The sequence below is a fragment of the Rutidosis leptorrhynchoides genome, chromosome 3 (genome assembly GCF_046630445.1).
Source record: "Rutidosis leptorrhynchoides isolate AG116_Rl617_1_P2 chromosome 3, CSIRO_AGI_Rlap_v1, whole genome shotgun sequence".
In the NCBI taxonomy this organism is placed as follows: Eukaryota; Viridiplantae; Streptophyta; class Magnoliopsida; order Asterales; family Asteraceae; genus Rutidosis; species Rutidosis leptorrhynchoides.
Window position 1 is genome coordinate 51,583,975 of NC_092335.1, and position 24,207 is coordinate 51,608,181.

The window sequence follows — 24,207 nt, forward strand, 5'->3', positions numbered from 1 at the left end:
GTTCTTGTATTTTTTATTTTGTTGTTGGGTCTTGCACTAACTATTGCAGGTTGCTTGGTTTTATACCAATTGCTTGCTGGATTATTTGTAAGTCTTTTCAACTCTGGCAGCCACTGGTGCTGTTTGTGGGATATCTTTTTATTGTTTGATTATTTGATCTCTGTGACTATTTTGTTTATCTGCTATTTGTGCATCTTGTTTTCTGTGAAACTTTATTTGTTCTTGCTTCTTGATTTATTGTTTTATTTTTTTTCATATTTTCTGTTATCATGGCTGAAGAAGCTTCTACTGCACTTACTTTAATTAGTAAAATTGACTTTGGTGATCCTCTTTACTTACATGCTAGTGATACAACTGGTACTCCTATTATTCCTATTAAACTAAAAGGTACTGAAAATTATGCTATATGGAGTAGGTCAATGAGATTAGCTTTGTCTACTAAAAACAAAGTAGGTTTTATTGATGCAACTTGTATTAAAAATACTGAAGATGCTGTACTTGCTAGTTAATGGGATAGATGTAATTCTGTTGTGTTATCTTGGATTCTTGGTTCTATATCTGAGGATTTGTATTCTGGTCAAATTTATTATACCGTTGCTTCTGTTGTTTGGAATGAACTTAAGGATACATATGATAAGGTTGATGGATCCAATATTTTCAATATACATATGAAAATAAATTCTTTAAAACAAAATGGTGCTTCTGTTTCTGATTATTATCATAATTTGAATTCACTCTGGAAACAATATGATGAAATGGTTAAATTGCCAGCCTGTACTTGTGCAGCTGCAAATGTTGCACAAGAACAGACTAAAATCTTAAGATTAAATCAATTTCTCATGGGATTAGATGATGAGTTTATGCAGATTAGAAGCAATATTCTTCTTAGAGATCCAATTCCTGGTGCTAAAACTGCATTTGCAGTTATATCTAGGGAAGAATCTCACAGAAGATTTGTTTCTAGTCATGTTTCAAGTAAAAGTCAAAACACTGTTTTTATGTCTCAATTTGGAAATACTGGATCAAATCAATCTTATAATAATAGAAACAGGAATGATGTGCGAAAAGTGGTATATGAATTGTTGTATAAAATAATATGGGAAAATACCGATTAGAGATTGCTACACACTAACGGGCAGTGTACCCGATCGTGTAGTAGTATAGTAACTGGTTTAGTTCCGTGTATCGTTCCAAGGACAGTTGTATTAGTCAAACTAAAATTATAAACTATATTATGATTAACTAAGTAAATGAAGCTTAAAGGTACAAGTTTTATGTTTTGGTGGCTATTTAACGATTTAGCCAAATCAGAGAAGGTTAAATGTAAAAACAATATTTTTGGTCTTTTAAGTTTATAAGATGAAAATAAGTGCAAAGAAAGCAAGTAAGATAGATTTGATATCAATTTAAGGAAAAATGCTCATCTAGACTTTTTACCCTCGATGTTGAATGTTATTTAAGATTAAGACTGGATTGATTGGTTATGCACGAGAACTAATTGATCGGTTCACCAAGAGTAGTCTTGAGTAAACACTCAAACGGGATTACAAGACGCAAGTGATGTTCTTGTCATCTAAGACCTCCTATTTGTAATCAACTAATTCAACTAGTCTAAAGACTTGAAGAATGATCAAGTCAATGGTGTGTTGATCATGATCCACTCCTATGTCAACTTATGATTTAGCCTAGTTCATTCCTTTGGTCCGGTTAAATGCTCAATTCACCCAACCCAAGTAATCAATTTAGTGTGGTAATAAGATCTCTATAAACGTCACTAGATAAGGCAAATTACTAACACCTATTAGTTATATGGAATCGAGTAATGAAAATATGTATAACATAATCTAGGGAATTGATCGTTCACCTATATAACTACACATATCAATTAGGCTATCCGAAAGTATCTACAAGAGTCGTTCTTATATCTCTATATAAACTAACCATTTGAACTCAACTTATCCCTTTTGGTAAAAGATGGACAAACACATGTCACTAGATGTAAATCAATACATTAATTTAACAAGATGATGTTTCTTAATCAAATGAACATATCAACTAGTTGAATCGAAAGGATTAAGCTTTAACAAGAATGGTTCTTGTATTCAAACATCAAACTATCGTGCATAATAACAATCAATCAAAAGTAAACATTCAACATCTCAGTTATTTATCTAGATGAACATTATAGAGTTTAGCCAACAATCATAATTACAAACAAAATAACAATCAACTGATAAGTAGAATTCATTGTTGGAGAACAAGAAAACAACCTACTAGAGAATGAATCTGGGATGGAGAAGGTTTTGATCTTTGAAGACTTGATGTTGATCCTCTTCCAAGAGCTTGGAGTTCACCAAATTTGCTCCCAAAATCGTCTCAGTAACCTCTGGTTTCGTATGTGATAAAACAGTTCCTCAATCAGTAGGTTTTAAAGTGGAGAAAGTAGGTCAAAAGGCAAAAGTAGGCTGAAACCTACTTCCGAAAGGCGTCCAGAATGCTGGATGGCGTCCCGTTGTTAAGGGCTGGACGGCGTCCTAAAAGCCCGTACGGCGTCCCAGTTTGAAAGGAAGGACGGCGTCCCACATTATTGGACGGCGTCCCGATGTACTGAAAGTTGTTGTTTCGTTTTCTTTTCAATCTTCTTTCATTTGGACGAAGCCTAACACCTTTGGAGTCTTGTTTTACCATTTTAGAGCATAAATTAGACCTTAACTTGTATCGGGATCAACCAAGGTCATAAATCATCAAAACTCTATATAAATTACTCTCCGATACAAATTTGCACATCTTGGCCTATTACTTGTAGAAACACCTTCATTATCCTTGATTCTAGAGCATTTTTACACAATATTGCGATAGATATATATGATGTTATTGAACAATATCAAAACACCCCACACTTAAACCTTGCTTGTCCTCAAGCAATTCTTTCTTTACAAAGTAGAACAATATCAAACACAATCACACAATATAGATTACAAACATTACATAAATCACTCGAAGCACACTAAACACACACGTTGATATGAAACGCAATTCACGCTATATGAAACACATGCTTTAAGTATAACACACCTTTATTGTAATCACACTCACGCTATATACACAATGAAAACACACACACACATTTTTGGGAGATTAGAGCCAAGTGATAATGCTAAAAACGAACATATATTTCATAGCATTATTCCTCAAGAAAGACAAGCTTTTAGTTGCAATTGTTCTATTTACAAGAGATATTCGTTTAAATAATAAAAGGTGAAGACAAAAGACAGATTCGACAAATTGAAGACGCAAACGACCAAAAAGCTCAAAAGTACAAAAGACAATCAAAAAGGTTCCAATTATTGATAAGAAACGTCTCGAAATCACAAGAGTACAAGATTCAAAACGCAAAATACAAGATATTAAATTGTACGCGAGGACGTTCGAAAATCCAGAACCGGGACCAGAGTCAACTCTTAACGCTCGACGCAACGGACTAAAAATTACAAGTTAACTATGTATATAAATATAATATAATATATAATTAATTATATTAATTATATATATATTATATATATATATTAAAAACCGTCGGCAGCAAGAAACTCCAAGGGTGTGAGCTGTAAATATCTCTCCGCGACTCGCGGAGTTTTAAGGCCATTTTGCCGCAAGTCGCGGAGCCCCAATTTTCAACCCTGGCTATAAAGCAACCCGAATTCTGATCAAAAATCATCATCTTTTTTCTCTTCCTCTTCATACGATATATATATATATTTATAATTTATATTTTAATTTTAATTATAATTCTAATAATAAGGGTATGTTAGCGAATGTTGTAAGGGTGTAAGTCGAAATTCTGTCCGTGTAACGCTACGCTATTTTTAATCATTGTAAGTTATGTTCAACCTTTTTATATTAATGTCTCGTAGCTAAGTTATTATTATGCTTATTTAAAACGAAGTAATCATGATGTTGGGCTAATTACTAAAATTGGGTAATTGGGCTTTGTACCATAATTGGGGTTTGGACAAAAGAACGACACTTGTGGAAACTAGACTATGGGCTATTAATGGGCTTTATATTTGTTTAACTAAATGAAAGTTTGTTAATGTTAATATAAAGATTTACAATTGGGCGTCCCTATAAATTACCATATACACTCGATCGGACACGATGGGCGGGGTATTTATATGTACGAATAATCGTTCATTTAACCGGACACGGGAATGGATTAATAGCCACTAGAATAATTAAAACAGGGGTGAAATTACATTCAAGGGTAATTGGTGTAATTGTTAACAAAGTAGTAAAACCTTGGTTTACACGCAGTCGATAACCTGGTGTATTCATTAAACAAAGTATTAAAACCTTGTTACAATTCGAATCCCCAATTAGTTGGAATATTTAACTTCGGGTATAATAATAATTTGACAAGGACACTTGCACTTTATATTTATGACTGATGGACTGTTATGGACGAAAACCAGACGGACATATTAAATAATCCAGGACAAAGGACAATTAACCCATGGGCATAAAACTAAAATCAACACGTCAAACATCATGATTACGGAAGTTTAAATAAGCATAATTCTTTTATTTCATATTTAATTTCCTTTATTTTATATTTAATTGCACTTCTAATTATTGCACTTTTATTTATTGTTATTTTATTTAATCGCATTTTTAATTATCGTACTTTTTAATTATCGCAATTTTATTTATCGCATTTTTATTATTCGCAATTTCATTATCGTTATTTACTTTACGCTTTAATTTAAAGTCTTGTATTTATTTTATATTTTACATTAGGTTTTAACTGCGACTAAAGTTTTAAAATCGACAAACCGGTCATTAAACGGTAAAAACCCCCCTTTATAATAATAATATTACTTATATATATTTGTATTTTTATAAAAGTAAACTAATATAGCGTTGAGCTTTGCTTAAAGATTTCCCTGTGGAACGAACCGGACTTACTAAAAACTACACTACTGAACGATTAGGTACACTGCCTATAAGTGTTGTAGCAAGGTTTAAGTATATCCATTCTATAAATAAATAAATATCTTGTGTAAAATTGTATCGTATTTAATAGTATTTCCTAGTAAAATATAAGCTATTTTATATACACCTCGTTCGACACAAAGTATTTTTGGCGCCGCTGCCGGGGATTTATCTTAAAAGCCGGAAGCGCAACGCTAATATATAAAAAAAAAAAAAAAAAAGATTTTTAGTTACTTTTATTAAAAGTCGTTTTTGTAAAAATACGTTTTAATTATTCAAAAATATAAAAAGAAAAACAAAAATATAAGCATTTTTAAGATTTTGTTAAATATTTAAGTTTTATAAGTTTCTTTATTTCTATTTTAGTTTATAAAAATATAAATTTTATTAAACATCTTTTATTTTTTTTTTAAAAAAAAAAAAAACAGAAAACATAAAATAAAAAAAAAAAAAATAAAGAAAAACGCGTAAAAAGTAAAACCTGTCAACTGAATTCCTGAACCCCGCGACTCGCGGGGATTTCTTCTTTATTTGCCGCGACTCGCGGAGACCTTCTGACACACGGACAAAAACCCTAAAACCGCATTAATTACGGGTTATTATTTATTATTATTATTTAAACCTTATTATTATTATTATTATTATTATTATTAGTTTTAAGTTTTATTTTTATTTAATTTATGTATTTAGTTTAAATAAGTTTAATTAAATTATAAAATTAGTGGTTTTATTAAATAAATAATATAAAAATAATATTTTTATAAAAATTGTACTTTTTACAACTTTTTGTATATTTTTATATTTTGTACCTTTTTAATCGTTGTAGCGTAATATTTGTATTTTTAGCTCATAATTAATTTTAAAATTAGTTTTTGCTATAATTATTTTTACTCCTAGATTTTTAGGCTTTGCCGTAGAATTCCTTAAGTGCTTTTTCTTTAGACTAAGATTTAGGTGCTTTAGAATTTTACGACGCCTTTTTAAGTTTTAGTTTCTTTTTAAGTTATTTCCATTTGGGATTTAGTTTTTCCTGTAAGCTTTAATATTTTTAAGAGACCTTTTACTATGTACCAATTATCATTCCAATTAGTAATTTCAATTTGCGATTATAATTTTAAGTTAGTTGTAGTAATAAGGTTAGGTTAGTAAAGTATTTTTAAGTTTTTATAAGTTTCTTTTATTTTTCCGTCGTCTTTTATTTTTCAACCATTTTTTCTTTTTCAACCTTTATCGACAAACTCTTTTTCTCTCTTATTTCTCGCTATTCTAGTTTTAGGACTTAGAATTTTTTTCTACTTCTTATCTAAATTTCTTAAAATTACGAAAATTTATTTTAAGTGGTTAAATTGATAGACATCAAAATTTTCTGGTTCGTAGTAATAGTTGGATTTGTACGTGGACCGGGTTATTGGAGCCAAACAGTCCTCAATTATATTGAGACCAAACGAATCCTGCCCCTCTGCTGCATCTTTTGGCTATTCGAAACGTGGGCAAAATCAGAAAAGTCTATTGATTGGATAACTTATTATAATTTTTCTTTCCTTTTAAAAACTAATAGCATATTCTGTGAATGCACCGAGCAAGACGTTCATCACCTTTTGTACGTTCACCACCTGTAACTCGATCAAGACATCGTTTAACAAATATAACCGCCGTTGATTTTTCTTTAGAATCGTCATCCAGTCGACCAAGTACTTCAGTTCAAATTACCGATAATCCATTTTTTGAACCCAACCTCACAATTGAGAATCCAGAAAATATTCAGGAACGGTTCATAGATCCTGAACCATTAAACTTTCCTCCGGAACCACCAATCATTCAAACAGAAATTGTTGAGGAACGAACTATTAAATCAGAATCATCTAGTGATACCGATTCAACAAATTCAATTATGGAGAATCTGGAACCTTTAAGTATGGAAGACCGAATGAGAGCTAAACGCACTGGCCAAGGTCACGCAATTACTCATCCAGACATTAATGCGCCAGATTATGAAATCAAAGGACAAATTCTACACATGGTGACTAATCAATGCCAATTTAGTGGTGCGCCGAAGGAAGATCCAAATGAACATCTACGTACCTTTAATAGGATCTGCACACTATTTAAAATACGAGAAGTGGAGGATGAACAGATATATCTCATGTTATTTCCCTGGACTTTAAAGGGAGAAGCCAAAGATTGGTTGGAATCGTTACCTGAAGGGGCGATTGATACATGGGACGTTTTAATTGACAAATTTCTTAAACAATTTTTTCCTGCATCTAAAGCCGTAAGACTTCAAGCAGAAATTGTTACGTTCACACAGAAGCCAAATGAAACTCTATATGAGGCGTGGACAAGATATGGAAAGTTATTAAGAGGATGTCCGCAACATGGTTTAGACACCTATCAAATAGTACAAATATTCTACCAAGGATGCGACATCACTACAAGAAAAGACATAGATATAGCAGCTGGTGGTTCTATTATGAAGAAAACCGAAACTGATGCTTACAAAATTATTGATAACACTGCTTCCCACTCACATGAGTGGCACCAAGAAAAAGATATCATTAGATCATCTAAAGCAGCTAGAGCCGATTCTAGCCATGACTTAGATTCCATTTCCGCAAAGATAGATGCTTTCGAGAGACGAATGGAAAAGATGACTAAAGATATTCATGCTATACGAATTAGTTGTGAGCAGTGTGGAGGACCACATTTGACAAAAGATTGTCTCAGTATTGAATTAACAATGGAACAAAGAGAGAATATTTCATACATAAACCAAAGGCCTGGAAATAATTATCAGAATAATTATCAACCGCCAAGACCGATTTACAATCAAAACCAGAATTATAACCGAAATATTCCATACAATAACCAACAAGGTCCTAGCAATCAACAAGTATCCAATAATACTTATAATCAGCAAAGACCGAATTTTCAAAACAAACCACCACAACAAACCGATGATAAAAAGCCGAATTTAGAAGATATGATGACGAAGCTAGTTGAAACTCAAACGCAGTTTTTCACATCTCAGAAACAAACCAATGAACAAAATGCTCAAGCATTTAGAAATCAACAAGCTTCTATTCAAAATCTGGAACAAGAAGTAAGTAACCTAGCAAGGTTAATAGGTGAAAGAAAACCGGGAAGTTTACCTAGTGATACAAATGCTAACCCCCGGAATGAAACAGCTAAAGCTATTACCACAAGAAGTGGTACAACACTTAAACCACCTGAAATACCTGTAACTTCTGATGAAACTATTCCTACTCCACAAGAACCACAACCTGATCAAGATAAGGAAAAAGAACCGGTAGTTGAAAAGGTTAATGAAGATAACACAGTTAAGGATAAACCTTATGTTAAACCATACCAACCACCACTTCCTTATCCGAGTAAAATGAAGAAGGAAAAACTTGAAGCCGAGCAATCCAAATTCTTGGATATGTTTAAACAAATAAATGTAAATCTTCCTTTCATTGATGTGATTTCAGGAATGCCAAGGTATGCTAAATTCTTGAAAGATCTAATCACGAATAGAAAGAAAATGGAAGAACTCTCGGCTGTTACTATGAATGCCAATTGTTCAGCAGTGCTGTTGAATAAGATACCAGAAAAACTATCTGATCCAGGAAGTTTCACAATTCCATGTTTTCTGGGTAGTCTTAGTTCAATAGAAGCATTAGCAGATTTAGGTGCTAGTATAAATCTAATGCCGTATTCACTATACGCTAAACTAGACCTTGGAGAATTGAAACCAACCAGAATAAGCATACAACTAGCCGATAGATCAATAAAATATCCTAGAGGGATAATGGAAAACATGCTAGTTAAAGTTGGTACTTTAGTATTTCCAGTAGATTTTGTTGTTTTAGACATGGAAGAAGATTCTCAAGTTCCTCTCATATTAGGAAGACCATTCTTAAACACGGCTAAAGCAATGATAGACGTGTTCGGTAAGAAACTGACCCTAAGTATAGAGGATGAGAGTGTTACCTTTTCAGTTGATAGAGCAATGCAACAACCACAATCTGCAGATGATACATGTTATTATATTCAAACTATAGATGCACATGCAGAATTATTAGAAGAATTTCCAGAATTACAAGGAACAGGAGAATGTTCTTTAGGAGAAGGAAATGAACCAATTGATGAAGCTGAAATGTTAGCTACACTTATAGCTAATGGATATGAACCAACAACAGAAGAAATTCAAATGCTAAAAGAAGAAGACAGATATCGATATAAATCATCGATAGAAGAACCTCCGAAATTAGAGTTAAAGCCACTTCCAAACCATTTGGAATACGCTTATTTACATGGTGAATCTGAATTACCTGTAATAATATCGTCTTCTCTTACTGAAAATGAGAAATCACAACTCATTTCTGTGTTGAAAGCTCATAAACCAGCCATTGCATGGAAGATTCATGATATTAAAGGAATAAGTCCTTCGTATTGCACACATAAAATCCTTATGGAAGAAGGTCATAAAACGTATGTGCAACGCCAACGAAGACTAAATCCTAATATGCAAGATGTAGTTAAGAAAGAGATTATTAAACTGCTAGATGCAGGTTTGATATATCCAATTTCTGATAGTCCATGGGTAAGCCCAGTTCAATGCGTGCCGAAGAAGGGTGGCATGACTGTCATTACAAATGAGAAAAATGAGCTTATTCCTACTAGGACTGTAACAGGATGGCGTGTATGTATTGATTATAGAAAATTAAATGACGCCACCAGAAAAGATCACTTTCCCTTACCTTTCATAGATCAAATGTTGGAAAGATTAGCCGGAAATAGTTACTATTGTTTTCTAGATGGATTTTCCGGATATTTTCAAATTCCAATAGCACCCGAAGATCAAGAGAAAACCACATTCACGTGCCCTTATGGTACTTTTGCTTACAAACGCATGCCATTTGGACTTTGTAACGCCCCTGCAACCTTTCAAAGGTGCATGATGGCGATTTTTCACGACATGATAGAAGAATGCATGGAAGTATTCATGGATGACTTTTCAGTCTTCGGTGATACATTTAAATCATGTCTAGTTAATCTGGAACGAATGCTAATTAGATGCGAAAAATCAAATCTAGTACTTAATTGGGAGAAATGCCATTTCATGGTTAAAGAAGGCATCGTTCTTGGACATAAAATTTCAAAAGAAGGAATTGAAGTGGATAGAGCTAAAGTAGATGTAATTGCTAAACTTCCACATCCCACCAATGTTAGAGGAGTTAGGAGTTTTCTAGGGCATGCCGGTTTTTACCGACGTTTCATAAAAGATTTTTCTAAAATTGCCACTCCTATGAATAAACTCCTAGAAAAGGATGCGCCATTCATCTTTTCAGATGAGTGTATCAAATCTTTTAATATTCTTAAAGAAAAACTCACTAATGCGCCGATCATGATAACACCAAATTGGAATCTACCATTTGAACTAATGTGCGATGCAAGTGATTTTGCAATGGGAGCCGTTTTAGGACAAAGGATTGAAAAACGATTTCAACCTATATATTATGCTAGTAAGACGTTACAAGGAGCACAAACGAACTATACAACTACTGAAAAAGAACTCCTTGCTATTGTCTTTGCTTTTAACAAATTTCGATCATATCTCGTTCTAGCAAAAACGGTGGTCTATACCGACCATTCTGCTCTTAGATACCTATTTTCAAAACAAGATGCTAAACCAAGATTAATCCGTTGGATCTTACTCTTACAAGAGTTTGATATTGAAATCCGAGATAAAAAAGGAGCAGAAAATCTCGCCGCTGATCATCTTTCTCGTCTTGAAAATCCCGAATTAGAAGTTCTGAATGAATCGGCCATACAAGACAACTTTCCTGATGAATATCTATTAAAGATAGATTATAAAGAAATCCCATGGTTTGCAGACTATGCAAACTACTTAGTTTGTGGATTCCTTGAAAAAGGATTATCGTACCAAAGACGAAAGAAATTCTTCAGTGATATAAAACACTATTTCTGGGAAGATCCACATCTGTTTAAAAGTTGTCCCGATGGAATAATACGCCGATGTGTATTTGGAGATGAAGCTATTAAAATTTTAAACCATTGTCACACAGGACCAACAGGAGGGCATTATGGGCCTCAACTAACAGCAAGAAAAGTTTATGAAGCTGGATTCTATTGGCCTACAATTTACAAAGACGCACACCTTCTTTGCAAATCCTGTGATGCATGTCAAAGGGCCGGAAAAATAAGTCAACGTGATGAAATGCCACAAAATGTCATCCAAGTATGTGAAGTATTTGACATTTGGGGTATTGACTTTATGGGTCCATTTCCAAAATCTCATAATAATTTATATATACTCGTAGCCATTGATTATGTATCTAAATGGGCGGAAGCACAAGCTCTCCCAACTAACGATGCACGAGTTGTAGTAAACTTTTTAAAACGTCTTTTTGCAAGGTTTGGAACACCGAAAGCTTTAATAAGTGATCGGGGTACTCATTTCTGTAATAATCAACTTGAGAAAGTTCTTAAAAGATATGGAGTAACTCATAAAATCTCCACCGCATATCATCCACAAACAAGTGGACAAGTTGAAAATACAAACCGAGCTTTAAAACGTATTCTAGAGAAAACCGTAGGATCAAATCCGAAGGAATGGTCCATTAAATTGGAGGATGCACTCTGGGCTTTTAGAACAGCCTACAAAACTCCAATTGGAACCACACCTTTTAGACTTGTTTATGGAAAAGCGTGTCATCTTCCAGTAGAAATTGAACACAAAGCATTTTGGGCTTTGAAGACATGTAATCTTGATTTACATGAAGCCGGACGTCTACGATTAAGTCAACTAAACGAATTAGAAGAATTAAGACATGAAGCATACGAAAATTCGTTAATCTATAAAGAAAGAACGAAGAAATGGCATGATAAAAGAATCAGAAGTTCAAAAGAATTTAAAGAAGGAGACAGAGTTCTTCTTTTCAATTCACGATTCAAGCTATTTCCTGGAAAATTGAAATCAAGATGGTCTGGACCATTCATAGTCAAAAGAGTTTTCCCATACGGAACGATAGAATTGATGAATTCAAATGGGATTGAATTTAAAGTTAATGGTCACAGAGTTAAACATTACATACATGGTCCGATGGAAGTCGACAACGAAGTTACTCACAATTTCGACACCACAGCTAACTAAGTGTGGGGAGAATCAAGTCTTTAAAGGATAATATGTATTTCTGTTAGAGTTAGATTGTCTGTTTTCGTGTAGTTCTCGAAAATGGAACACGTATGGTCTTTCCCTAGCAGACCCTAAAGAACTAGTCTTCTCCCCCCATTCTGAATTTTTATTTTTTTAGGTTTTTACGAAATGAAGACTGCCTGTGAACTAAACCATGGTCTAATGCTACACGCTTTGATCACTAAAAGAAATAATGACATACTACCGAGTGAAATAGTATCAGTAATCAGAGAAAGAATGGACGGAGTTAGAAAAGGATCCAGATGCGAAGATAATAAGTTACAATTTGGTAAAGGAAAATCAAAATCCGCAGCGAAAAGAAGAGCACGACACCTAGAACGATGTCACAAATGCGGAAAATGGTCACATGGAGGTAAATGTTCAAATAATCAAACCTATTCAAATACCGAATTTGTTACTTTATGCAGAGACGGACCGTTCATATGTTTAGAAGAAAAGACAATGAATGCTCGAGGTTACGCCTATGCAGCCATGGAAAACCAATTAAACCGACTATCTTATGAATATAATAGATCATATAACTAAGAAATCTATTTCACAGGTATGTCTGTACAGTTTTTATTTTTATTTTTATTTTTAACCTTTTGATAATAAACGCTAATTTGTTCGCTAAAAAGTATTAAATTGGTATTAAATAAAATTAGGTTTGGCGACCGAAATTATTGATATCCTTCAAAAATTTATTACATCACTGCAAAATTTAACGTTTATTCTTAAGGTATAAATATCTTTAATCAATCAACCCAAAATATTTCAAAAATTCGTCATGAGTTAAATTAGGTCTTGGAACCGAAATTACTTTACCGAAAAGAGGGGCGCATATTTTTGATAATATTTGATTGATTAAAGTGGGATAAAAAGACAAAAAGATTTTTAATTTTATTTTTACCATATTTTTAAAAATTAATATTTAAATCTTAAATTAATATTGTAAACTTTGTAAAAACAATATTTTTAAAATTGTAAATATTTGAAAAATTAATATAAGTTTGGTATGAATTTATAAATTTTTAAATTAAGTTTGGTGTGAATTTTTAATTTTTAAAATATTAATTTTTAATTTTATGCATTTTAAATTTTGAGTTTGGTGTGAATTTTTAATATTAATTTTGAATTTTATATTTAAGTTGTGTGAATTTAAAAACAAAAATTTACTTTATCTCATTAATTTAAAAATATGATTTTTAAAATTCGTCGTAAGTTGAAGACTAGGTCTTTGAACCGAAATTGCTTTACCCGATGGAGGGACGAGAACTTTTATTATCAATATTTTTAATCTTGTTGATTTAAAGTATGCCAAAAACATTAAAAAACCCAAAAATCTTAGCTTTTAAAACAATCGCTACAAAAAGACAAATTTTAAAATTTTGTCGAGGGACGGACTAGGACATCGATCCGAAACGACCTCGTCCTAAATAACAAGGGAAACAAAATTTTAAAATTAAATACTTAATTGTTTTATAAGTTAAAGATTATATATATAAAAAAAAAAAAAAAAAAAAAAAAAAGAAAACTCCGCGACTCGCGGAGTTTTAAGTGCAAACCTCCGCGACTCGCGGAGGGACAAAATTACAGAGAAAAAATATAACAAGCTGCACGATCAGTTCACTCACCCACACACATAAACACCCAAATACTGCGAAAAAAAGACCCCGAAAAACTCGAAAATCACCCCCAAAAATCTCAATTTTTAACCGTTAATCACCAAATTTTTTGCTAAAATCATGTTGAGAAGGATGATATCTAAGAACTACTCAAGAAAAACGGTAAATTTCTACACCTAAACACCATTTAATTCGAATTTTAGTGTTCTTGAGCTAATTTTTACCCAATTTGATTTTGATGCTTTTTAGTGTAATTAAGCTTAAATTGTTTATGTATTATGCTTGTATAACCTAGATTGATGCTGTTTAACATGATTAGAAGCCTTAAACTTCAAATTTTGAATAATCTAGGGTTTGTGTTCTTGAGCAATTTGGGGCTTTTTGATATAAACAGGTTATGGCCGATTTTTGTCATGAATTGTTGCTAAATTGAGTAGTGTAACATGTCTAGGTAGTTAAATGATCCAAACTTTGAGCCTAAACATGATTTTGAGAATTAAAGTGGACTTTTTCAAGTCCAAAATTCATGAACTTGATTTTTGAAAGATAATGCCATTTGAGACTTGTTTATTTGCTAGTAATGATTATTTTGACATGTTATTTGAGTTAAATGCTTACGAACTTGGCGAAAATTTTCGTATATGCTTATTTGAAAAAGTGTAGATTTGATAAAAATGTGAAAATAAGCTTAAGTTTGATATAAATTGATAATGTCATTGTAATTATTTTGATTGATGATTTTGCTGACACTAATGCATATTTGGATGCACAAAATTTGTGTTTGATGTGTTTTGCAGAATGAAAGGGGTGAATCTTCATCCCAAGCCCGCCATGCTCCTGCTGAGAACTTGGAACAACAGGAGGTAGATAACTACTACAAGCAGGATGTACCTCATCCAGTCATGACCTTTTCAGATATGCACTTGGAACAGTTGCACCCGAACCTGAGATTTGACAGACTTTGGATAGATTATCCAAAATATCAACGGGGTTTGCATACTCTTCATTCCAAGGTTGTTGAGGTACCAAGGGTCATAGAATGGGGACCCTTGGAAGCTGTAGAATTGGCCGGGCCAATTAGGGAATTACTGGTACAGAGGTATGGTAATTCTTCTTTTAATGACTGGATATGTTTATTCACCATACGCAGGCCTGTATATAAAGTATGGTGTGAAGAGTTGTTATGTAGTATAGAGTTGAATGATCGGGTAGCTAGTTTAACCGATCGTTCTTTTATTAGATTTTTGTTAGGCGGTTCGATGCGCCACATGTCTTTACTGGACATGGCTCAGGCTTTACGTATATATACGCCTGAGGAATTAGCGTCTGCCGATTGTAGAGGATTGATACTAAACGGTAGAAAGATAGATGAGAATTTTGATACACACGGTGTGTGGAGTCAAATGACAAGCCATCACCGTTTTAAAGGGGGAAACTACTCTTATTTGGATATAGATAGAGCCGAATTAAGAGTAATACATAGGTTTTTAGCTAATTCGATTACACAAAGGGGTAAAAACAAAGAAAAGGTAAATGAACAAGATTTGTTTTACCATATGTGTATTCGAGACCCACACAGCGCTGTAAGTATACCATATTGTGTGGGTTATTATTTATCAGCTATGGTTCGAGGGATGCGTCCACATAGCATAATAGGAGGTGGTATTTTTATTACTTTGATTGGTGAATATCTCGGTGTGGATATAAGTCGGGGGGGATTATTAGTAGAAGAGCCGGAACCCCGCGACACTATAGGTTTAAATGTATACCATGGTGCGAAAGTTTTGAAGCGGCGAAATAACGCCGCAGTACGATACAATGGTAGACATCCACAGGTAGAGAGAAACCAGGAACAAGGTAATGTAGGAGGGGGGAATGAGATGCAAGAAATGCATAGGTTTATAGCTTCTCAGGAATACGAAAATGCTAGACAGAGAGCATTTGAAGATTGGCAAGTTCATCAGAACCAGATCATAGCGCATTGCCAACATATAGGTAGAAACTATATTCCTACACCGAAACCCGTCTTCCCTCCTTGGTCGATAGAGATGCAGCCACCATATCCTACGTATGACCCTGCCGAAGCATTCTATAGCACTTATGGTTATGCGTGGAACCCCTATTGGTACCAATATCATCCTTAGTTTACTTATTATTTTTTTTTTTTTTTTTATTTTGTAATTTGTAATTATTGATACATTTAATATTTTTGTTAATATTGTAATCATTTTTATAATTATCTAACTTTTATTCTTAGATTTTAATAATTTTTGAATGTGGGGTAATAAACCAAACTTCAAAAATATGTATATATGTTTGCAGTTTATCTTATGTACAAAACAGGGTAAAACAACGCATTTTCAAAGACTGGCATTAAGTTCAGCAAAAGCAACTAATTTTGACGACAAGATGCAAAATACATGTGAAATATCAACAAGACGGAATGAACAAATGATGTGCACCATTTATCATTCAGCAAACAAACGCCAATATATTTGGAAACTTTGGTAATAATTTAATCATTTTCACACAAATCACCCTCAATAATTTAAATTGTTACTGATTTCTTGCAAATGAGGGCATTGCAAGATCTTAAGTGTGGGAAGGGGTTAAATTCTTTCGGATTTTAAAAATTTTTATATTAAACACTTGGTTACCATTAAAATACTAGTAAAGCAGTAGTTGTATTAGAATCTAGTGCTCTCTGATAAAAAAGAACAGCCCTAGTCTTATATACTGACTACCCAATTCTAGTAAAATTTTTCAATTAAATGAATTCAAATCATGTTTATACATATTTATGAACGATAAAACTAGGTTTTAACACCGAAATTATTGTTACCTCGGAAAGGACATAAATTGAGAAACAAACTAAAATGTTAAAATTCATTTAAAATGGAATAGAGGACGATAAAAAGAAAAATAAAAAGCCAAGTGTGGGAAAATTTACCAAGTTATTTTAAACATATGTCACATATATCTGTAACAAATAACTGAAAATACTTTTGCTTTGAACTAAACTAAACTGTTTTACCCGATGAAAGAAAAGAAAAGATGGATCTACACGATGAATCAATTCCATCATTAAAAGGAAGTAAAGTCTTCCGAAAAAGACACGCGCTTCTTGATTTAGGTCATGAAGTTGTCGTCCAGACCAGCTGTAGGTTGACGAAAAATCTAGAAAAGTCATCACTAAAATCAGCAGGAAATCCACGGACCTCAGCATTAAACAGGGTCGCCAAGTGGTCAGATTTATCCTAGCCATGAGAATGATTTATCTTGTACAATGGGGAGGCACCGTGCAAATTAGCTGGATAAGACTAATGAATCAGATCCCCAGAAAGGATAATCTCCTTAAAGATTAAAAATCAGCTTTTAAGACTGATATTACTCAATCCTAGAGATTGACCTTAAAGATTGAGAATTCAAAACTCATGGAATTCAATGATATCTAAACTCGAGCTTAAACGAGAAAATATTTTGATCAAAATTACAAACCGATTTGTTTTCTGAAAACCCTAATTTCAATGCGTTCATTACCATTGAACGTAAAATCCTAGGAATTCACCTGGAATTCATTAGGTCACCTGAACTAAATCGGGTGTCAACCGTAAGAACGGTGGTTGCATAGCATGGTCAAAGACAGGACCTTGTGCCAGACCGACAAATTATAAGGGTGAGCTTTACTATTGCTCCTACCAAGGATAGTAATTGCGTCCGACACGTTATAGACCATAATCAAAAGCATGTCACGGGACATTGCCTTAACAGTTGCTTGTTCAACGCTTTCCTTTCAACCGGACGGTAGTTTGCCGAAAGGTAATATACGGAACAAGTAAACTGGACGTGTTGCTTTCCAAATACAAGGTTAGCAAGTGGGTGACACAAAACCGTAAGTTTTGAGCTAAAATTTTCAAATCTGAAACCCACCAAACCCACAAAAATATTTTGCAAACACCGGTAAAGGGTTATTCCGGAAAACTTATCTAGGGTAAAAACTAGATTTAATTTTCAAAAGATCAAATGTTTTCATAAAGATCCAATTTCCTTAATGGATCTAAATTTTTATAGTCATGTGGGACTGTAAACCATATCGTTACTACCATTGTTTATACCGCCGTATAGAAATCACTGATGTACAAAGTGTGAAGAATAAAGAAGTGATTCTAGTATTTCAAGACAATATTGCTTGAGGACAAGCAACGCTCAAGTGTGGGAATATTTGATAATGCTAAAAACGAACATATATTTCATAGCATTATTCCTCAAGAAAGACAAGCTTTTAGTTGCAATTGTTCTATTTACAAGAGATATTCGTTTAAATAATAAAAGGTGAAGACAAAAGACAGATTCGACAAATTGAAGACGCAAACGACCAAAAAGCTCAAAAGTACAAAAGACAATCAAAAAGGTTCCAATTATTGATAAGAAACGTCTCGAAATCACAAGAGTACAAGATTCAAAACGCAAAATACAAGATATTAAATTGTACGCGAGGACGTTCGAAAATCCGGAACCGGGACCAGAGTCAACTCTTAACGCTCGACGCAACGGACTAAAAATTACAAGTTAACTATGTATATAAATATAATATAATATATAATTAATTATATTAATTATATATATATTATATATATATATTAAAAACCGTCGGCAGCAAGAAACTCCAAGGGTGTGAGCTGTAAATATCTCTCCGCGACTCGCGGAGTTTTAAGGCCATTTTGCCGCGAGTCGCGGAGCCCCAATTTTCAACCCTGGCTATAAAGCAACCCGAATTCTGATCAAAAATCATCATCTTTTTTCTCTTCCTCTTCATACGATATATATATATATTTATAATTTATATTTTAATTTTAATTATAATTCTAATAATAAGGGTATGTTAGCGAATGTTGTAAGGGTGTAAGTCGAAATTCTGTCCGTGTAACGCTACGCTATTTTTAATCATTGTAAGTTATGTTCAACCTTTTTATATTAATGTCTCGTAGCTAAGTTATTATTATGCTTATTTAAAACGAAGTAATCATGATGTTGGGCTAATTACTAAAATTGGGTAATTGGGCTTTGTACCATAATTGGGGTTTGGACAAAAGAACGACACTTGTGGAAACTAGACTATGGGCTATTAATGGGCTTTATATTTGTTTAACTAAATGAAAGTTTGTTAATGTTAATATAAAGATTTACAATTGGGCGTCCCTATAAATTACCATATACACTCGATCGGACACGATGGGCGGGGTATTTATATGTACGAATAATCGTTCATTTAACCGGACACGGGAATGGATTAATAGCCACTAGAATAATTAAAACAGGGGTGAAATTACATTCAAGGGTAATTGGTGTAATTGTTAACAAAGTAGTAAAACCTTGGTTTACACGCAGTCGATAACCTGGTTTATTCATTAAACAAAGTATTAAAACCTTGTTACAATTCGAATCCCCAATTAGTTGGAATATTTAACTTCGGGTATAATAATAATTTGACAAGGACACTTGCACTTTATATTTATGACTGATGGACTGTTATGGACGAAAACCAGACGGACATATTAAATAATCCAGGACAAAGGACAATTAACCCATGGGCATAAAACTAAAATCAACACGTCAAACATCATGATTACGGAAGTTTAAATAAGCATAATTCTTTTATTTCATATTTAATTTCCTTTATTTTATATTTAATTGCACTTCTAATTATTGCACTTTTATTTATTGTTATTTTATTTAATCGCATTTTTAATTATCGTACTTTTTAATTATCGCAATTTTATTTATCGCATTTTTATTATTCGCAATTTCATTATCGTTATTTACTTTACGCTTTAATTTAAAGTCTTGTATTTATTTTATATTTTACATTAGGTTTTAACTGCGACTAAAGTTTTAAAATCGACAAACCGGTCATTAAACGGTAAAAACCCCCCTTTATAATAATAATATTACTTATATATATATTTGTATTTTTATAAAAGTAAACTAATATAGCGTTGAGCTTTGCTTAAAGATTTCCCTGTGGAACGAACCGGACTTACTAAAAACTACACTACTGAACGATTAGGTACACTGCCTATAAGTGTTGTAGCAAGGTTTAAGTATATCCATTCTATAAATAAATAAATATCTTGTGTAAAATTATATCGTATTTAATAGTATTTCCTAGTAAAATATAAGCTATTTTATATACACCTCGTTCGACATCACCAAGTATCCGAAAAATTTGATCCTACGGAAATCAGGACCTTATGAAAACGTTTTATGGTTTTTGAAAATATCATGCTAGTTTTAATACTAGGCACATTTTCCGATTTTGTCGGATTTACTGAATTTTGAAAAATGAGTGCGGGTTTCTCGCTATTGGTCAAGCCAATCCCTCCCACGGTACCTAACATCATGAGATGTCGGTAAGAAAATAATGTGCTTAGGAGGATACACATTACGTCCGGACATCATTGACAATTATGAGGTAATCATCTAATCCGTTAAATCAATCATGAAGATTGAGGTTCATCAGTCATAAAAGCTGATATTTTACCTTTCCGGAGGTTATCCACTGGGAATCTGATCAATTCACTGACATTTTGTGTATCATGGTGCGCTTCCCATTTGGCCAGCAATTCTCCCTCACTGAGAAAAGCTTTTGACTACCAGTTTCCCTGTTTAATGTTGAGGCCTGGTAGATTTCCAGTCGATTTTAGCAATGACTTTTCAAGATTTTTCGTCACCCTACAACTGGTCTGGACTACATCTCCTGAATTGAATCAGTAAGTGTGTCATTCGGAAGACTTTACTTCCTTGAGGATGGAATAGATACATCCTATTGGTCATAAGAAGTGGTCGGACGCAACATTGTCCTTGTTAGGAGAAACAATGAGGATCGTCCTTAGGGTTTTTGATCTGGCGCGAGATCCGGTTTCCGACCACGCTATACAATCACCGCTCTCTCACGGTTTACACTCGTTTTGGCACAAGTGACCTACAAGTTAGCTTTATTAAACTAGTAGGATTTTCATCCAAATAATTGAATGATAGAGCAACTTCAAAGACTATTAATAATTTAAAACATAAATCAACATTTATTTTCTAGATTTTAAGACCACAATGTGTGTAACATGGTTTTTGGACATTTAATCGTTTTTAAGGCTACTTGAAAATTTTAAAATTTTTAAATAAACGCCTTAATTTTAGTAAAACGAGTTCCCGATAAATTTCTATTCCCCACCCCACACTTGAGAACATGCAAGGCCCTCATTGCATGAAATCAGAAAAGGGATTAAATTTAGAGGGCAAAGTGATAGAGTGATTGTAGAAATTTTCAATTTTTTAACTTGCAAATCGTGGAATATGTAGACGGATGCCGCTGAACTTACTGCCAGCATAAGAGCATCGTCCATTCCGCGATTATCATCATACACACATCATAATATCAAATGTTGCTGAACTTAATGCCAGTCTTTGAAGTTCAATCACGCTGCACAAATTAACAAACCACACAAATAATAATAAAAATAATGGTGTTTTTGTTCAACCACACCCATTATCAAACCACACAATTAGTCAATTATTACAAACCAAATATTGTCTAAAAACACACCACACGAATTAAATTGTCTGAAAACAGTGTACAAAATGATCAAAGGCACGCAGGCCTTAACTGGATTAGTTACCATATGGCCAAAAGTAGTTTCCCGAACCATCTCTGTACGGGCGTCCTTGCGGGTATTCCTGATCAAACCGGTTCCTAGCATCCTGCATCGCAGCGTTATTATCATAAATCGGGTGAGGAGGAGGTGGGTTTTGAGGATCCGTGTAATATTGGGGTGTCAGACGTGTCGTCCCATAGTACTGCTCGGGGTTGGAATAAAACAACTCTGAGTTATGGATATTCCAGTCAATACCATAACTCATCCATCCCTGATCGTGCACTTGAGCAATCTGTCGTTGCTCCATTCGCTGATTACTATCCCACATTCGGTCGTTGTGTGTCCTTTGCTCACTCGGACTCAACCTCATATTATTAACACTACTAACCAAACTGTCCCAACTAGATTGGGACGGATGCCAAGGACCCTGATCACCAACATTCGTTTGCGCCTCCATTTTTGCTTCCTCCTCTACCTGCTGTTCTTGCTGCACGCCACTACCACTCACGCCACCTGCGCCACCTGCCACAAAAGGTACCAAATCCCCATTTCTATCTTTCATAAGAATTTCAGCATTGATATAAGAAACCTTCTTTAATGGTTTCATGATGTTAGTACACTCCTGTAATCGGCTGAAATCTATGTTGAAGTGTCGAGCAATTCTGGTGATGTAGTGGCCTCCAAGAAGCGGCTTGTCTCGCCGTGTCTCGGTAGCGATGGCCAAGAAATAGTTTCCTATCAACCCAGGAATGTCAGTATAGCAACCCCGTTTAATTTGGTCCATTATCCATAGATCCAAAGTTTTAACCTTTTCGTTGCCTTCGACTCTTGCATTGAAAGTGCATGCAATAAGTCGATGAAGAAGTCTATCATCCCGGGATGCAATCTCATTATACCTGTGTCTGCTCGATCTGAATGGTGTAGATGCATTTGGCCCACAAATTCTTCGCCAATAAGCAATCTCATGAAATAGAACTCGACCAACGTAATCGAAACTCCGTAAGTAATCACCTAACTGGGTGTCGGTGAGTTCCTCAAAAATACCCAAAACTCTGCATAGCTCAAAACTGCTTATACCCCTATATTCGCCCCCAACCTAAATTTAAGAAAATCATTTGACAAATAATCACGGACATTATTAAACTATACCGTTGAGTAGAATTCTTTTAGTAGTACGGGATAAATTGGTTCGTTGATGCTGAAAACTTGTTCCCATGCGTGGGTAACTATCCTACCGTAGGGGATGGCTAATAAGTTGGAAACATGTCGGTGCCTACCCGCCTCATCCAACGGGCCCCAGATAAAGTACCATGTGGCATTAATATGCCTACTATTTACCCTCTCAAATGTTTCTGCGTAGTCGTCGTCATTTTGAACCAGTCTCAATCAAACTCGTGGATCATTTAGATCCTCCTCTTCTTCCTCTCCAGACGATAATGAAGAATGTTGTTGCGGTGGTGGTGGTGGTGGTGCCAAACCTGCGGTCCTGCCTCTCTTTGCCGGTCCTCCTCGGCTAGACTGTCCCTGCAAAACATAATAACACCAAACCAAAAGAACATAGAGACCGTTGTGTTAATGTTAGCTAAAAACATAACCGAGTAGCAAGAGAACTTAATCATTCCATTCAAAGTTCATAAGTATTATGAATCATTTAAACAAAAGCGTATGTTCACAATTTTTAACCAAAGTCAACCAAAGTCAACATGAACTCGCTACTACACTTTCAAAAATGAAAATCACAACTTCACAATTTAGCATCAACTTAGGACTCAAGCATGTTGCATTTATAGGTCATAACATTTAAACTTGCATTCTAATGATATTCATCACAAATCATAACACAATTTTCACAATTTTAGCTCAAACGACCATTATAACGTCATACATTATAGCAACCCATACCATCAATCTGTAGTGACCCGAACTTTTCCATGTTTATATATATTAATTGAGATTAATATTTACATGATTAAATGTTTCCAACATGTTAAGCAATCAAACTTTTTAAGACTTGATTAATTGAAATATGTTTCATATAGGCAATTGACCACCCAAGTTGACCGGTGATTCACGAACGTTAAAACTTGTAAAGACTATATGATGACATATATGGATATATATATAGTTAACATGATACTATGATAAGTAAACATATCATTAAGTATATTAACAATAAACTACATATGTAAAAACAAGACTACTAACTTAATGATTTTTAAACGAGACATATATGTAACGATTATCGTTGTAAAGACATTTAATGTATATATATCATATTAAGAGATATTCATACATGATAATATCATGATAATATAATAATTTAAAATCTCATTTGATATTATAAACATTGGGTTAACAACATTTAACAAGATCGTTAACCTAAAGGTTTCAAAACAACACTTACATGTAACGACTAACGATGACTTAACGACTCAGTTAAAATGTATATACATGTAGTGTTTTAATATGTATTTATACACTTTTGAAAGACTTCAATACACTTATCAAAATACTTCTACTTAACAAAAATGCTTACAATTACATCCTCGTTCAGTTTCATCAACAATTCTACTCGTATGCACCCGTATTCGTACTCGTACAATACACAGCTTTTAGATGTATGTACTATTGGTATATACACTCCAATGATCAGCTCTTAGCAGCCCATGTGAGTCACCTAACACATGTGGGAACCATCATTTGGCAACTAGCATGAAATATC

The 24,207-nt window shown here is 33.7% G+C and overlaps 1 protein-coding gene across 1 annotated transcript; it reads left to right on the forward strand.

Moving 5' to 3' along the window:
* The first annotated feature begins 269 nt into the window (after positions 1 to 269).
* LOC139899976 (uncharacterized) lies at positions 270 to 22,845 on the forward strand. The gene is made up of 3 exons (XM_071882797.1): positions 270 to 494; positions 564 to 1,070; positions 22,726 to 22,845. Exons 1-3 carry the CDS (start codon positions 270 to 272, stop codon positions 22,843 to 22,845), a joined length of 852 nt encoding a protein of 283 aa, XP_071738898.1.
* Positions 22,846 to 24,207: the final 1,362 nt, after the last annotated feature.

Coding starts and splice junctions, on each gene's coding strand:
- LOC139899976 (XM_071882797.1), top strand. CDS start 270: ATGGCTGAAGAAGCTTCTACTGCACTTACTTTAATTAGTAAAATTGAC. Junction 495..563: donor TTAAAAATACTGAAGATGCT/GTACTTGCTAGT, acceptor TCTATATCTGAG/GATTTGTATTCTGGTCAAAT. Junction 1,071..22,725: donor GGAATGATGTGCGAAAAGTG/GTATATGAATTG, acceptor ATCCTACCGTAG/GGGATGGCTAATAAGTTGGA.